Source organism: Zalophus californianus, chromosome 12 (genome assembly GCF_009762305.2).
Source record: "Zalophus californianus isolate mZalCal1 chromosome 12, mZalCal1.pri.v2, whole genome shotgun sequence".
In the NCBI taxonomy this organism is placed as follows: domain Eukaryota; kingdom Metazoa; phylum Chordata; class Mammalia; order Carnivora; family Otariidae; genus Zalophus; species Zalophus californianus.
The window spans coordinates 60,721,398-60,738,561 of NC_045606.1; the positions used below are offsets into that span (position 1 = coordinate 60,721,398).

The 17,164-nt window shown below is 50.0% G+C and overlaps 1 protein-coding gene across 5 annotated transcripts in view; it reads right to left on the reverse strand.

Moving 5' to 3' along the window:
- The window catches only part of NOD1 (nucleotide binding oligomerization domain containing 1), a 68,831-nt gene that overhangs the window by 38,250 nt on the left and 13,417 nt on the right, over positions 1-17,164 (reverse strand). For 2 of the 5 annotated variants that reach the window (XR_003516551.2, XM_027574362.2), the window contains exons 1-8: positions 11,671-12,152; positions 11,487-11,573; positions 11,229-11,362; positions 10,203-10,432; positions 8,306-8,617; positions 7,005-7,179; positions 3,187-5,011; positions 243-326 (exon numbers count right to left, since the gene is read on the reverse strand). Coding sequence is in view for 4 of the 5 variants with exons in the window: in XM_027574362.2 (XP_027430163.2) it covers positions 243-326; positions 3,187-5,011; positions 7,005-7,179; positions 8,306-8,506 (2,285 nt within the window). In the remaining variant the exon portion in view is untranslated. Of the gene's footprint in view, positions 1-242; positions 327-3,186; positions 5,012-7,004; positions 7,180-8,305; positions 8,618-10,202; positions 10,433-11,228; positions 11,363-11,486; positions 11,574-11,670; positions 12,154-17,164 lie in introns of those variants that run through there. The other 3 variants (XM_027574364.2, XM_027574366.2, XM_027574363.2) reach the window with 2 other exon arrangements.

Here is a 17,164-nt window from a genome sequence, read left to right on the forward strand (position 1 = left end):
CTATGTTAAGATCCCAATACACAAGTGAAAAGGCTGCAGCTCTGCCACATTTCCTGACTTGCTCAAAGAGTGGGCTGCTGGTCGAGCCAAGAGCAGGACCCAGGACTCCCGGCTCCCTGTTCGGGACCTTCCTGGTGCCTCGGCCATCATCCCAACCGTCCAGCGACCCACACGAATGGCAGTTCCCCACTCCTCTGTTTTATTGCTATATCCCTGGCCTGGCACTGTTCAGGAATACATACCCTAAGAAGGTCAGAATTTTGTATTTGGTCAGCTCTTCATATAGCACCTTTACCCCGCTGTCTGTGATCTGGTTTACACTGAGTCTGAAACGAAACAGCAAAGAAAGTTACAAATCATGGCAGCTGCTCACTATGAAGCAGCATCAATGCCACAAGGACCCAGGAGCCTGTAGGTCCTGAAGTTTCTCCCCCTCTTCCCCCCCCCCACTAGAAACACCCCCTGAGAGGGTGGCCAGAGCAGTCAGCCAAATAGCTCCTAAAAAGCCCAGTTGTCGTGGGGCCGACAGACCCACCCAGAACCCGCCGGTCAGCAGGCACGGCACAGCCCCGACCCAACAGGAGGGCTAGAGGGACACATAAAGGACACGGGAGGCCAGCCAGCTCTGACATCCGTCATTTGTGGGTGGCCTCGTGTCAGCCAGGCCCTCTCTGTGGTTCTCATTGCATAGCAGGGGCCGTGGGATTTGGAACCGCGCGGAGCTGCTTCTAGTGATGAAAAGCTGGACGAGGGAACGCTCCCCCGTCTTGCAAGTGGGGCCAGAGATAGTGTGTGTCCTGCAAAAGGCAGAAAATAGAGAACGGTCTCAGCCACTATGCCGACAGCCTCCCCATCCACAGAGGGGGCAGGAAAAGAGAGCCTTCAGGATGATGGTGGTCTCCTGCACAAGGACCAGCCACGCGCTGGAATTGTTCTGCACAATCCCCATACTAACAGGATATCTTGATGTGGCTAAAATGTGAAATGCTTTTACTACCAAGTAATCTGTATAACAAACTACCCTGATTTTTTCAACCCTCCACCCCATTATTTAGGTGAGGCTGAAGGACACAGTAAGGCTCTGGGATGGATGAGAATGATCTATCAGGGGTGGGTGAGATAATAATCGAAGCGTCAGCAAACTTCTCTCTAAAGGGCCAGAGAGCAAATATTTTAGGGTCTGAGGGCTGTGTGGTCTCTATTGCAACTACTTGACTCCGTAGTGTGAAGCAGCTGATATGTAAACAAATGGGTGTGGCTGTGTTCCAATAAAACTTTATTTACAAACACAAGCCCTGGGCCAACCTGGGCCCACAAGCTGACCTCTGTAATAAATGAAAGGCTGGGGCGCCTGGGTGGCTCAGTTGGCTAAGCGACTGCCTTCGGCTCAGGTCATGATCCTGGAGTCCCGGGATCGAGTCCCGCGTCGGGCTCCCTGCTCAGCAGGGAGTCTGCTTCTCCCTCTGACCCTCCCCCATCTCATGTGCTCTCTCTCTCTCTCATTCTCTCTCTTTCAAATAAATAAATAAATAAATCTTTAAAAAAAATAAATGAAAGGCTGAACAAGTAAAAGTTAGATTTTCAGGCCACATCAAAATGATCAGGTCCGATACTCAGGACCCCTCCTCCCATGGTGCCCACTTTGGTGCTGGGGCACAGGGCGTACACACACTGCATGGCCGCCTCAGGGTGGTAGAGGCTACTAGTCACATCCAGTATCTGTGCTTCCTTAGAAGGAGAATCCTCCATTTCTTTAACTGGGCACATGGGATTAAGTTCTGCCCTGGGAAATCTAAGCAGAAGTCTCATTAGCAATAGCTGAGAAGTCTTCTTAAAAGAATGAGGTTTGTCCTTCTCTGCCCTTTCTTCTTCCTGGTGGCTGGAATGTCAACTGAATGGCTGGAAATGAGCAGCCATCTTGGGCCAAGAGGTGGAAATCAGGTAGTGAGGGTAGCAGGGCCACCGCAAAGCAGAAGAGAGCCTGGGCTCCTGAGGGTCATGGAGGCACCATAGCAGCCCTGAACTGCCCTCCTCTGGACTTTTCCATGGGAGACAAGCTTGTAACCTATCTAAGCTTTCACTAACTCTCAGTCAAAATTAACCCTAACTGATGGTCTCAAGAAGTTCAAAATGCTTCTCTGGAGTTGCCCATTTCCTCCTGCTCTCTCCTTTACTGGTGTGGAGGAAAATGTCACCCAAGGACAGCCGCCTGGGGCAGGAGCACCACCTTGGTGTGCCCCATCTCGTGAGATGAGCACTGGGGGCCTGGAGTGTGAGTGCACCCCAGGCTGAGAGCACAGAGAGCAGTCCAGGGCAGCCTTGGGCTCCCTGCACCCCACCATGCCCCACATAATGTACACTGTGGCACTGGTGTTACAGGCACCCAGGATCCATTCCAAATCCCCTCTGCTCCTCAGAAATGCATGAGCCAAGTTATGAGAACTGAAACCCTCACAGAGATTTACAAGGTGTATTTTATAGAGGAAATGCTAACAGAAGAAAGCAGACTGGCCTCTCTTTCCTCTAAACCATCAAACAGGAAACCCCTCAAGAGTCAGCACTCTGTACTAGGATCCCTGGCAGCTCAAGGCTGCTGGCTTTGATCACGGAAAGTAATTGAGGCCGAAAAGCACACAGAGTCTGCTTTTTCTGCAATCACAAAAGCTCCCACGTGCCAGAAACCGTTCACGGGCCATCTCTGAGCCTCCCATGAATCTCAAAAGGTTGGTTCTTTATGATTCTGGTTCCATCATGGCCCTGCCGTGTGCCCTCGAGAACATCTCTGTGCCTCCACTTCCTCATTTGCCAAATGAAGACAAGAGTGCCTACCATATATAGGGTGGAAGATTCACTCACGTAAAATCTGAAATGCACTTCACCCGTTCTCAATAAATGCGGGCTGTTACTACTGTAACTGCTAGGATACCAGCAACTCCCTTAGCCAGACGAGAAATCAGAGAGGTTAAGCAACTCATTCAAGGACACCCAGCCGGGGCCTCCTGCCACAGAAGCTGTGCTCCTTGCCCTCTACCATCCTGAAACAGAACAGGTCCGGGTGTTCCAGGACCAGTGGTCATGAGTGCCAGGGTAAGTCAGGAGCTCCTACGCCTCGAGGCACGTCCTGGTGTCTCCTGAGCCTGGCCCACCCTGGCCCCACTGGCTGCTCCCTGTGCCCAGCATCCTTACCTGATGACGGTGAGGCGGCTGAAGCAGGGCTGCAGCTCCTGCACGCCGTAGTCGTTGAGATTGTTGTTGTCTAGGTCAAGGGCAAGCCGCTTGCGGAAGTGGTGCAGGACGAAGGAGAGGGCGCTGCAGTCGGCTGAGCACGCATTGCAGTAGGTCAGCTTGAGGTAGTTGGCGCAGATGCCCTTGGCCGCCAGCCGCCCCACCTTCTCGCTCTGGGTCTCGTAGATGCAGCGCAGCATCCAGAGGAAGGTGGGCATGGCCTGTACCTGGTTGAAGCCCCCCGACTGCACTCGGGGCAGGTTCTTCAGGTGGGTCTGCAGGCTGGCCAACAGGTGTGCCCACAGGGCCTTGCGCTTTCTCCGCAGGGCCGCGGCGGGCACCAGGTGCTGCAGGAGTTTCTGCTTGGCCTTGGACAACAGCCCGCACAGGAAGAGGTTAGTGAACTGAAAGTGATCCTTGTTCTTGAAGGGGTCCTCCCCTGCCAGGCCACTGCCCTTCAGGCACTGGAAGGGGAGAAAGGAGGGGTAGCAGGACTGGCCTCCTGCCCCCCCAGGAGGTGCCCACTCCTGGAAGAACCTGAGCAGCTGCTGAGTGCCCACCTTGTCGTCCATGACGAGAAAGAAGGCGGTAAAGAAGGCCTGGAGGGTGAGGTGGAAGAACTCATAGGACTGCTGGTCGCCGCCCAGGCCCTGCTCCGGCACAGCCCGCAGGAAGCCCAGCTGCAGCTCCGCCTCCTGCATCTCAGCCGCCTGCACCTCCTCCGGGCCAAAGACAAAGAGGTTCTTCTCCATGCCCCAGTGGGCCACCTGCCCCAACGAGCGCAGGGCGCCGTGGCCGGCGCGGAACGTCTCGGTCTGGCTGCGCGTGTTCCGCTGCACCAGGCTGGTGGGCTGAGTCCTGTTCAGGTGGACCTCGGTCACAAGCAGGAAGACATCAGTCAGGGTCACTGTGCAGTCAGGCAGCTGCGCAGAGCCCTCCCAAACACTGCCGAAGTGCTGGAAACAGCGGAAAATGATCCAGCAGAAGAGGGGCACGGCACACAGGCTGCAGAGGTTGGGGTTGGCCTCCAGCTGGGCCAGCAGGCGCTCCCGCACCACGCGGTCGGGGAACACCTTCTGCGTGTAGGCGCGCAGGTGGCTGGGGGCGAAGCCCCGCAGAAGCACCTTCTTGCGGAGGAGCTGACGCGGGATCTCGATGCCTGTGCGGGCCGTGAGCAGCTTGCAGGCCCCCTTGAGCAGCTTCCCGCTGAGCAGGTTGGCCAGCAGGAGCAGTGGGTGGGCGGGCTCCCAGGGGGAGCAGGTGTCTGGCGCACTGCTCAGGTCGAAGTCCGAGTGCAGCTCGTCCAGGCCGTCGAAGGTGAAGAGGGCCGTCTGGGGGAAGCGCAGCAGGAAGGCGAACACCTCGTCGGGGTCCTGCTCTGGGTAGCAGTAATGCTTGAAGAGCAGGTCCCGCAGGCACAGCGTGTCGCCCTCCTTGAAGCAGCTGAACACTCGGCAGCGGAAGTGGAAGAAGAACTTGAACTCAGCGTCCAGCAGCCCCGCGGCCCACAGGCTCTGCAGCCGCTGCAGCAGCATGGACTTGCCCACGCCCGCGTCCCCGCAGATGAAGATGGTCTCGCCCTGCTCGCTGAGGACGCCGGTGCAGTGGTCCAGGAGGCAGGCCAGGCTGCCCAGTGGGCCCAGGCTCTCATTCCTGAAGCCCACCAGCTCCACGATGGTGTCGGTGTACGTCTCCTCCAGCAGCAGCTCCTCCTTCTGCGCGTAGCACAGCACGAACTTGGAGTCATGGCCCAGTTGCTGTCGCAGCTTCTCCGTGTACCTGCTCACTAGAGGGTGGGGGACGGAGGACAGCCAGGTCCCAGGGAAACGCTTTTTAAAGAAGTGTATGTATTTATTTAAGGCATCTCTACACCCAGCGTGGAGCTCCAACTCACCACCCCCAAGATCAAGGGCCACGGGCTCCCGGGACTGAGCTGCCCAGGAGCTGGAAACTTGTATTGTTGGGGAAGAAATTGCCCTAAACTTTCTTTTGCTTATCACATGGCTCTGAAAACAACGGGAAGTCTCAAAACTAAATGCCAAAACTTTGAGCAAGAAGATACACCATTCGACATTAATCTGGATTACAAACGAGCTGTGCCAAAGCATAAAAAGAGAGTAAACGAAGATAAAAACCTTGTTCAACAGCACAGAGCACACCAGCCCCAGGCCCCCAGCCCACACCTGGGGGTCACTGACTTAGCACCTGCCCCCAGGGGAGCAGACAGGGTAACATGCTCACATGGGCCTGGAGCTCAGCAAACCTGAGCTAGAGGCGGGGCTTACACCGAGAGGGAGGTGGTCCTTCCCCAGACAAAGGCTGTTCCATAAATTCCTTTAAAATACTTTCGGGATTTTAATTATAATTCAGTTAACAAAAATGAGACACACATGCCCATTTCCAAATTCATCTATAACCTCTTCCCCATCAACTCAGTCCAACTTGGTTGTCTGCTTAAAATTTGTGAATTTTACTTCTTACATCTTTTCAGTAGGCATAATTTATATACCACAAAGTCACATATTTTACAATAGGCATTGTGGACTATTCAATAACTTTTAGTAAATTTACGAAGTTATGCAAACATCACTATAATCCAGTTCTAAAACCTCTCCATCATAAGCCCACTTCTAGCCAATCTCTGTCCCTGGCCCTAAGCAACTGCCAATCTTTCTGTCTCTATTAATTTGCCTTTTCTGGACATTTCATATAAATAGAATTACACAAGATGGAATCTTTCACATCTGGCTTTGTAGAGTGACTTATACTTTAAAAGCTACTGAAGTAGTTGGCTAAAGGAACCAGCGGAGACGTCTTTTTGAAAGAATGATCACGGGCAGGAACATTTTCCTTTGCTCCCGGAGAAGGAAGCAGACTGAACTGGGAAGGGGCAGGAAAAGTAAGAAGCCAACAGCGGCCACAGCAGAGCTGGGCCCTGACCCTGCTCGTTGGCCTGGTTTCCCCCAAACACCCCTGATTGTCTGGGACACTGTCCTCTGTTTCTGTGTTCAAGGTCACACTGGATTCTTTAAACATCAGAGTTGGGGACCTTTGCTGGTATACTGCCAGCAAGTATCTCAAACTAGAGAGCACTCAGACATGGAAAGAAGGCTCCCCGGCGCCCAGACCAGATCATGGCCCCAGTTACATGCGCTCATAGCAGCCTGGACTCCTTTCATCCTGGTCACCACGTGCCATCACACATTCCTGCGACCATTTGCTATTGGGCCTCCCGCACTGGCCTCCGAGCTCCCTGAGAGCCGGAACCATATCCGGTCTGCTCCCCATCGTACCCCTGGCATCCAGCACCATGCCTTGGCACATAGTAGGGACACCATCAATACTCGTTAAACGAATTGATTAGCTAATGCAGTCCCACTGTGCTTGGGAAATCAGGACTGGCCACTAGGGGAGATAGCAGAATAGTTTGCCTAGGAGAAAATCTGGAATGATTTTTAAAAGGAAAAAAATGCAACCTTGAATTTGTGCAACCATTAAAATGTCTATATGTGTCTGAATGGGAAGCAAGCAGGAAGTCAGAAGAGAGGCCCTTCCCACACTTTCACAGGCCTCTTTATAAGTCAGACTAGCTATATGTGGTCAGTTCAGCCCCAGGGGCGGCCCTTGGATGACGGGGAACATAGCACTGGGCCTACTGCCTGAGGTGGAGGGCCACAGTGGGCCACACGTTCATGCCCTGCTGAGCCCACATGCCATAGCATTTCCAAACCCCAGGGCTTTGCTGGGCGTCTGCAGTCCTCCCCGGGGCGGACTCATACCTGGGTCGGTGTTGACGACAACTTTGCTCTGAACGAGCTCGGAGGGGGAGAAGCCAGTCTCCGACAGCCAAGGCCTGAGATCCACATAAGCATCTGCGAGTCGCTGGAGCACGTAGAGGAAGAACTCGGACACCTCCTCGCCCTTGCTCTGTACCAGGTCCAGAATTTTGCGGACCTGGTGGCGGCATAAGCATGAGGAGTGGTGAGCTAGTGCCTGGGGAGTCCTCCTACCAGAAAAACTCACATGCAGGGCTCCAAGCTCCTACGACAGCCTGGAGCTTGACCGTCCACCCGGCAGTGTGAGATGCTACCTGTTGAAGACCTAGTATCTGTGAAGGGGACCCCCCCCCCCCACCCCGTAGTAAGAAATTAAACCACACAGCTCTAAGAAGCCGGGAGGCTTCCATGAACCTCAAAGTGAAAAGGTCAGACTCAAAAACGAGAGCTGTGCCCACCCCTGGAATCCTCCCTGTGTCTCCTGTCCGTCTTAAGCTCACGCTGCTGTTGGCCAGGAACGAGTGTTGCTGGGACAAAGTTACGGCACAGGCGGCATGAGGCGGGTGCTGGGCCACACAGCAAGGGGCTCACAGGGCCCCATCTAAGTTATACCCTGAAAAAGGCTTTTTGTATTATTAAAAATGCAGGGCGGGGGGAACCACACAAGTCAGCTACTATCTCCCCCCCCACCCCCAGAAATCCTCTGGTTTCCCCGGAGCCTGGCACGATCCCATTATAAACAAGTTCTGTCACGCTTCCAACCAAAGAGGTTTGGGTCTTGCCAATTCTATTTTTCAGGAGAGGACACAAAGCTGAAAGGAAATTAAGGGCCGTTAGGACTTCCCACAGTGGAGGGTGGAAAAGTCTTTACTGTGGCCCCAGCCTGGGATGCATTTGCTCCTAAAGTGGAGAAAGGCCATTCTCTAGAGTCTCACCCAGCGGTGAGCAGCTGTCTGGAGGTTAAAGGCACTGAATGAACATCACTGCTAGTGTTCGATGGTCATTTCCTTCCCCCCACACCCCCCCCGTCAAAAGTGGATTGAAAACAACTGGCTTGGAAAGCAATACACGTAGCAAGGAGGGCAGTGAGGTAAGCGGAGTCTGCTCTCCCCACAAACACAGAAGTAAAATACGTAATTGTGTCATAAGCTGATAACCCAAGTGTTTCTGTCCTATAAATGACGCCAACGGGAAATCCCACCAATGTGCCAAACGCCCAGAGGTCCTCACTCAGGTCACTGGGAGAGGCCCCTTTCAGCGACCAAGACACACAGCCCGTCAACGCCAGCCCCTGTCACTGGCACCTTGTCGGGCTGCGTGGGGCAGGCACACACGATCTCCACATCTTCAGAAGAGAAGTATTCGTTCTTCAGCAAGTTGTCCACCAGACACTGAGTGTTGCGGATGTGAGTGACCAGAAGTTCCCGGTTGATTTTCAACAATTTAATATGGGAGTGAGACTCTGATGGGATTATCCCCATCTCACTCTGTCCCTGCTTTTCCATGGCTAAAGGAGCAAGCGACTACTTTGCCCAAATTCATCTTTGGCTACATGTGTCTTCCTGGCAGGAGGGCAATCAGGATCCAGGGCGCCTGCCTCTCTCTCTGTGCCGCCCCTGAAGAGACAAACGAAATCACCAATGAAGCAAAAGCTATGGGAAATATCCCTCCCCTTCTCTTTGGTCCTGGAATTTCTGTACTTCAGCAGGAGGAGTCATGCTTAAGATGGTGATATGAGGGGCGCCGGCATGGCTCAGTCAGTTAAGCATGGGACTCTTCACTTTGGCTCAGGTCATGATCCCACAGTCGTGAGATTGAGCCCCATTTCGGGCTCTGCGCTTGCGAAAGAGTCTGCTTGAGATTCTCTCTCTCCCTCTCCCTCTGCCCCTCCCCCTCTCAAAAAAATTAATGAAAAAATAAATGAAAAAAAAAGATGGTGATCTGAGATATATTAAAGAAAAAATCATAATTGAATTGTTTCTGCTTGTGGGTCACATGCCTAGGGAGGGTGACCAGAGGTAGACAGCCTTTTGTATAGCAAAACTTCTTATCTTTTAAATAATAATAATAAAAAAAGCGTGCCTCAATCCCAGCCTGGGATAGAGATAAAAGGTATATTATTTTCCATAAAAAGGAAGTGGGAGCATCCAGAATTGGGAGCAAAGGAACCATGATTGGTTGTGGGGGGCGTTGAGGGTTGGTGGGAGAGAAGGTCTGAGCCCAAAATGGCCCAAGGAGGGAGACAGCCAGCATGAAGTCTCCTCTGGCAGCCAGAGCCCAAGAACCTGGGAACAGGGATGTTGCCATCACTCTTGCCCGTTCCGGGTTGTTCTGTAGCCCTGCTGCACCACTGCTCCAGCGATCCTCACACCTCCAGCAAAGTCTGCCATATACCAAGCACCGTGGGGAACGAAGGAGGAACAATGGCCATGTGTGGAGTGACACATGACACCCCTTAGCGGGGCAGAGGGAGGGCAGGAGGGAAGGGGACTTGGACTTCCAAGTGGCAGACGACCAGGAAAAGCCATCTCCCTGGAAATCCTTGAAAATCTCATGTACCTGCTGAACTTCCTATCTGGGTAGAAACGGGGACCCAAGCCGTTTTATTTGTGTATTAAAAACTCATTTGGGTTCATCTGCCCTACCCCCAAATTGCACTGATTCCCTTTCTTGTCCCGAAAGACCCTTCCACTTCTCCACTCATCCTTGTATATATAAATTGGGTCACTGTCTTGGAAGTAGAAGGCCTTGAACAGGCCACTTAGTGCCTCATCAAGGTAGGAAAACTCACATTCCAGAGAGATAGTGCTTAAACTTTTTCGTTGAGCCCCGCCGCCCCCAAAATGATAGACTTCTAAACCCTGTCAGTGTCATTACTGTAGCTCTTATAAGCCCACATCTGTTAACAGTCAAGTCCAGCGGTTCTGGATTTCCGCCCCCAAGTCACAGATGAGTCTCCTCGTCTTTACACACATCCATTTTTCCTTCTTTTATCTATCAATTTCCTAAACTTTGCAAGCCTTACCGAGATTTCTCAATGGAACCCCACACAACAACTTTCCTTTTATAACCTGAGTGACTGAGCAAGAGATAGCACAATTTAACTTTCTAAGCAGCGGGAGGGCGGGACACCCTTACTGAAAAGAACTTTCAGTGATGGAAATCACTGGTTAGTTACTACTGTACTAGATGTATACTTGCCCCTTAGATGTTAATTCAGCCTTTTCCACTGTGGTCAACTGTATGACCAATTTTCGGATCCACGGCTTAGAAAACTGGTTCCCTGAAGGGATACCGGTGGGTAATATTAAATTAAATTAGGGGTTAATGATACTTTTTTAAGTTTCTGGCATTATTCTTTGAAGTAAATCAAAATACTTTAAAACAACTTCCTCTTCTGAAATCTTCAGTTTTCAATTTCTTCCCGGAATCTGCAAAATCAAAAAAAAAAAAAAGACAGGTTTCTTTGAAAATACTATTGTAATGAATGGTGAACGAACAAATGAAATTGATGACGGGATAGTTTTAAATCCAGAACTCTAGGACATTGAAGTCTTCTCTGTACCTTCTTCCTTCAGGACAATGTTTTCTAAATGTCATTCGGGCAACATATTCACTTATATATATCTATTTTTGGTTATAACTGAGTCCTAGCTGTACTTTATTTGCTTAACTTTGTGCTTTAGATGGACTGTTTTATTTATTTATTTTGTTTTTCATTTGTTTTAGTTCTAGTATAGTTAACACACAGTGTTATATTAACCTCAGATGGACACTCTAGTGATTCCCCTGTGCTCATCACAGCAAGTGCACTCCTTAATCCCCATAAATTGACTATTTTAAAACTCAGATTAATTTTAAAGGAAATATTATATCACCATTATAAATGAAAACTATCATTTCAATAAATAGAAAGTAACACAAAAATAAATTTGCTGGAAATAAAATTATGCTATTGTATTCCACCTCAACAGTCCTGCATGGGAAGATCCGAGGTCTGAGGCCTGTTTGCTCACAGGAGCATTTGAGGGTGTTAAAGACATAATAGCACAAAAGCGAGAATTTCTTTGCGCTGATCCTTCATCTGCGAGAACTGGAAAGAGAGCTGCCTGCCTACTTCATGAGTCAGCGCTGGGCAGGCGTAGCTGCCGTGCCGGAAGAAGGCTGGGAATGGGTGTTACGTTTCATCTGTTCAGACCTAGTCCACGTCCGTCCCATTTTACTCACAGCTCTTGTCTCTTCTGAGCCTGTGATTTCACACAAAATCAGTGATTTTGCCCCTCAGCCTGCCCATGGTAACCCCGCAGACATCTCCTCTTGCCATCCAAGGCAGAAACTTCCATGCCCTGATATACGGCCACCTAAGCAAAGCAACAAATCACATGTCAGCCAGCTAGCAAGGAGGCTGTTCTGTAATTTCCAAAGCCCCGGTTGGTGGAGATTTAATCAGGTTTGCAGAATGAGCTCAATTCAGTGGGAACTTACGGTGTTGATGGTAGAAGAGGAAACAGAAGGCTGAACCTGGCCTGGTAAACAGAATCCAAGGGTAGACCAAATCTATATCCTGGGGCACTGTAGAGAAATGCACTTCATGGGCATCTGGTAACCAAAATACCAAACCGAACTGGGGATCTCCTGGCTCTCACAGGGGATCCATTACGGTCTTCACCTGGTAAAAGGTGGGTCTGGCTAGTGAAGACGGTCAGGTTGTCACGTCCAGGCAGACAGGAAGAGCAAGGTTGGGCCAGAGGCAGGTTTAGTGAGCTGGACCTGCTCCAGTGGCTGGAGCTCCCCTGCGGCAGTGGCGTAGAGCAGAGAGGACTGCAGGTGGAAATCCTGGTGAGGAAAGGCCACGAAACAACCAAACAAACCCCATTAAGCCAGTGGAGATGGCCAGAAAACAAGACCCATCACAGAATAAAAGAGGAAGATGAAGCAGAGAAATGAAGCAGAAAAGGTCAGGGGAGGGCTGGTCTACCACCTAAAGCCATCTTTCAGACAAAGGCAAGTGGGGGTAGAGCCTATTGGTGGGCAGGGAGCCCCTTGGGAGCTGAGGGGTTACATGGCACCCCCAACCCCTCCTCTTCTTCTGGGTTTTCTGATCTGCCCTCAGAGAGGTTTAGTCCCCAGGTAACCGAATCCCAGGTTCAATCCACCACCTCAGGCTCCTTATGGAGATCTGTGCCTAGGTCCCATCTTGCAATATGATCTTCTGAACTAAATATAAAGTCTGCAGAGCTTCCAAAAAAAGGCTCAGGGAAGCTTCTCTGAAGAAAACAAGAGGGCAGGCATTCGGAGGAAAAAAGTAGAGACAGGAGAGAGAAACTCTGTAAGACTATAGAACAGACTGCTGAATAGAAACAAAATTCAAGCCATGTGTGTAATCTAAGATTTTCTAGTAGCCACAGTAATAAAAGAGAAATGAAATTAATTTTCATAATGCCTTAACCCAGTATATTAAATATCTTATTTCAGTATGTAATCAATACAGAATTAAATGAAATGTCTTACATTCATTTTTTTCATACTAAGGCTCTGACATCCAGTGTGCATTTTATACTTACAGCAGCTCTCGAATTGGACCAGCCCCACTTCAGGTGCTCTACAACCACCTGCAGCCCGCGACTACTGTGTTGGATGGTGTAGATCCAGAGCAACAACTAGAAGCCGGGGTAGGAAGACATCACAGCTCCTGCCCCGTCCCCACCGCCATCTAAAAGACTGATGCCAGGAAGGACTCTGAATTGGCTTTTCAGATTCATTTCTCAGAAAGTCACTGAGGCAGGTAGTTAAAGAGGTGAGATCACAGACAGTTCTGTGAACTCAGAAAGGAAAGAAGTATGGCACCTACTGGTCTATAGTCGGCATACGATTCCTTTCAACTATCAGATAACAAATCCAAGCTTTGCATGCAGAAAAGATTAAAAGAACAATTTTTTGTCAAAGCATTTTTGTCAAAAATGCTACTGATAGTACAGTGAGATAGGGACTTTCGGACACTGTGGGTAGGAATGTATCCTGGTAAAGACCATCTGGGAACCCATTTAACAGTATGTATCAAGAGCCTGTGAAAAGTTCGATTTAGTAACTTCTCATTCTAGAAATCTGCCTTCTGCAAATATTTCCTGTTCTAGAAATCTGCCTTCTGAAAAGATTCAGAGGTTCTGACAATTTTGTGTTTATTTTTTATTTTTATTTTTTTAAGATTTTATTTACTTATTTATTTGAGAGAGAGAGAGAGAGAAACAGCATGAGAGGGAAGAGGGTCAGAGGGAGAAGCAGGCTCCCCGTTGAGCCAGGAGCCCAATGCGGGACTCGATCCCAGGACTCCAGGATCATGACCTGAGTTGAAGGCAGTCACTTAACCAACTGCGCCACGCAGGCGCCTTGATTTTTTTTTAAACAAGTTTCTTCTACTTCTGGCTGTGATACAGTAGCTTGTGACTCCTACAGAGGCCAACTGTAGGTGAACTGATCAACAAATTGGGGTACGTTCATACCGTAGAGCACAATTCAATAAGAAATATGAATGAAATACAACATGAACATCACAGCTATTATGCTGCATAAGAGAAACCAGACTGAAAAGAGTATATAATATATGATTCCAATCATATAATTCTAGAATTCTGACCCTGAAATCAGAGCAGTGGTTTCCTGGGGTGGTGGGGGGTGGGAAGACAGGAGAAACTGACTGCATAGAGATATAAGAGAAATTTCTGGGGAGATAGAAATACCCTTTATCTTGACTGAAGTGCTATATATAGGTCACATATATGTGGGTATGTGTATAGAAATGAGTTTTTCAGGTAGAAGAAAAATGATCCTAAGACAAAAAATGAGAGCAACAGAAAGGTTAACGTGAGTAAATAGAAATGTGATTTGACCGAACAAAACAACACTAATTAATATCTTGGGGAGTCTAAAATATATACAGAATTAGGGGCACCTGGGTGGCTCAGTCATTAAGTGTCTGCCTTCGGCTCAGGTCATGATCCCAGGGTCCTGGGATCGAGCCCCATGTTGGGCTCCCTGCTCCGCGGAAAGCCTGCTTCTCCCTCTCCCACTCCCCCTGCTTGTGTTCCGTCTCTCGCTGTCTCTCTGTCAAATAAATAAATAATACACACACACACACACACACACACAGAATTAGCATGTGTAACAGTAATAACACAAAAGGTGGAGGAGAATAAATGGACTTAAGGTGTTCTAAGGTCAAAGCACTTTCTGGTGCTAGGCAAAAGTATGACTGTTTTATTTGTTTTTTTTTTAATGTCTCTCTCAAATAAATAAATAAAATCTTAAAGAAAAAAAGGAAAGAAAAACAAGGGTTTTTGGGTGGCTCAATCGGTTAAGGGTCCAACTCTTGATTTCAGCTCAGGTCATGATCTCAGGGTCGTTAGACGGAGCCCCGCATCTGGCTCCACACACAGCGTGGAGCCTGCATAGGATTCTCTCCCTCCCTCTCCCTCTGCCCCTCCACCACCCCTGTTCTCTCCCTCTCTCTCTCTCAAAAAAAGAAAAACAAATTCTCTCAACAAAGCGGGTTTAGAGGGAACGTATGTCAACATAATAAAGGCCATATGTCAAAAACCCGCAGTGAACGTCACATTCCATGGTGCAAAACTGAGAGCTTTTCCTCTAAGATCAGGAATTTATTTAGAACAAGCACATGGCCACTGCAGGTCCCTGTATTCTCCGGCTGCCCCCGCACTGTCCTTCGCTGGCCAGCCACCAGGAGAAGCTGGAGGGGAAGTAGGTGAGGAGTACTATGAAGCCACTCTTAGAGAGCGCTACTGCAAGGCAGCGCTCAGCCGGGGCACCCTCCCAGCTGAAGAGCACGGTGAAGGTGAGCAGGCCTGCCTGAGAGCAGAGACCTCAGGGTCCTTCACTGGCTCGTTTACACTCCTCAGGCATAAAGGCCACTGTCCCCCTGCCATCAAGGGGCTCACAGACAAGAGAGACGACATCATCAACAGAAACCTAGCGGCACCAGATGCAAGGAAAACGAAATACCTGAAGAATGGGGGAAACAGAGCAAAGACTTCCACCTGAGGTGAACTTGGAACCCCAGAATGGAGGGAGGTCTGCCTTAGGCAGAAGTCTGGGGGAGGCCGGGGAGGCCCGGGGGGCTTAGCAGGGCTCTGTGGCTGACCCAAGGTCAGAATGCCTGTGCGGAGGTCACAGGGGCACGTCGGGGAAAGGATTCACTGAGAAAGGAATCCCACCTGGGGACAGAGCAACCGGGCCTCCTGTGCAGACCTGCTGCCTTTCAGTCCCGGAGTCTTGGGGAGGCCCTTCTCCCACACTCCGTTTCACTTTCTAAAGAGGGATTTTGCCCAGTGCCGCTGCTTTCTTCCTTCTCTACTATCCCCAGGGACCCTGAAAGTCAATGTGCATTCTTTGTAACCGAGATGCTAAGATAAAAAGCACTTTATAAAGCTGTTCATCTCCACAGATGTTCCTTTTTATGTTTTAATAACTTTCCCCAAGTATAAAAGCAATTTATCTGCTCACCGTGGAAACTTCGGGATATGCAAAAAGAAAAAAGAGAGAGAGAGAGAGAAAACCAAATCACCTACACCACTGTTACCATTCTGGAATATTCCCTTTCTGCTTTTCTCTATGTGCAGTTCTGCCTACACTGATCCTTTGCTTGCTGGCCTCACACTGTATACATCTGCTGTACCTTTACCATTATCTTGTGTTTCTAGGTAACCGCCAAGGCCCTCTTTCAAGCTGCAGAAGCTAGTTTCTGACAGACACTTTACTTACTGGGTTTTTATTTTATAAAGGAAAGTAAGAGCCACCTGCCACTCTTTGATCTTTCAAAGCCCCATAACCGAGAAATTCCACGTGCCAAACTGGAGGATCAAAGATGACACCCAGTAGTAGTAACACCCACCCTGGCCTGGGACGGCCTGCCTGCCTGCCTGCACCACCTCAGCAAACCCAGATGCTCCCATCTGCGGCCAGTCGGCAGGACAACCTGCTATCACCGACGGGACCCGTGGAAGGGCCACCAGGGACCGGGCGGGGGAGGGGCGCTGGGAAGACTCCAGGATGCCGGCCTCCTGCGTCCTTCTCCAGAGGTCCGGTGTCAAGCCCTGCGCTGCGTGGTGGCCCCAGCAGGACACAGAAGGACCATCACTAACACTGAGTAAGCCCTTTACTGGGGGCCCAGCATCCAGCTAATGCTTTCCACTCAGATACAGTAAAGCAGGGCTTAGAGGTGGTCTCCGGAGCCAGCCAGCCTCTCTGTGCCTTGGTTTCCTCACAGGGACAGTCCCCACCTCAAAGTGTTGCTGTGAGGACTGAGTTCATATTCAAAGTGTCTAGACCAAGCACTGAGTAACTACTCAGTAATGATCACCTGATTTAATCTTCTCTATTATCTCACTCAATTCTTAGGACAACACGAGGTGGCAGAGGTCACTGTTACCGCCGACTTACAAATGAGGCCCACGAGGTTAACTATCTTCCCAGAGTCACAGAGTTTATAATCTGGCAGGACAGATGGGATAGAACAAGAGATTTCAAGCGCAGTGAGCACACCAAATGAGCGATGAAGCCAGAGTGACCGCCTGCAGCTCCCCCGGGGCTTCCGGCGGCAGGTGACCGGGACAAGTGCTTAGAGCCCCTGTCCCTTAGGAGTTGGAACGTGAAACACATGGAGTCCCAGTAACCCCCAGCACACGAGTGCTCGGTCAAGGCAGCCCACTGCTGAGTGACACAGTCTGCTCGGGCACCCAGGGGTGCCACCCCTTATCCTGTGCATCTTTATAATAAACCTCTTTGAACAGAGAGAGTGTCGGGGTTATCTCTGAGTGAGATGGTCAGTTAGACGCTGGCAAACACGTCCACTCTACGCAGAATCACCCAGCAAAGCCGGGGCGCGGAGGTCATCCAGCCCACAGTATAACTGTGAACGTCAACTCCCAGAATGAGTAGACAGAATTTGGCTTCCATCCCAACGGACACAGCCTAGATCAAGAACAGAAACCTCAAGAAAATCCTTTCCCGTCATCTACGCTGGACCCATGATTTCATTCTTTTCTTAGACACCCAGTTGCTGGGAATCATCATTCATCGTGGGCCTGAAAGATAAGAGATTTCAGAATAAATGACATAGCTTTCCACAAATTGGTGTCTCAACACCAAGT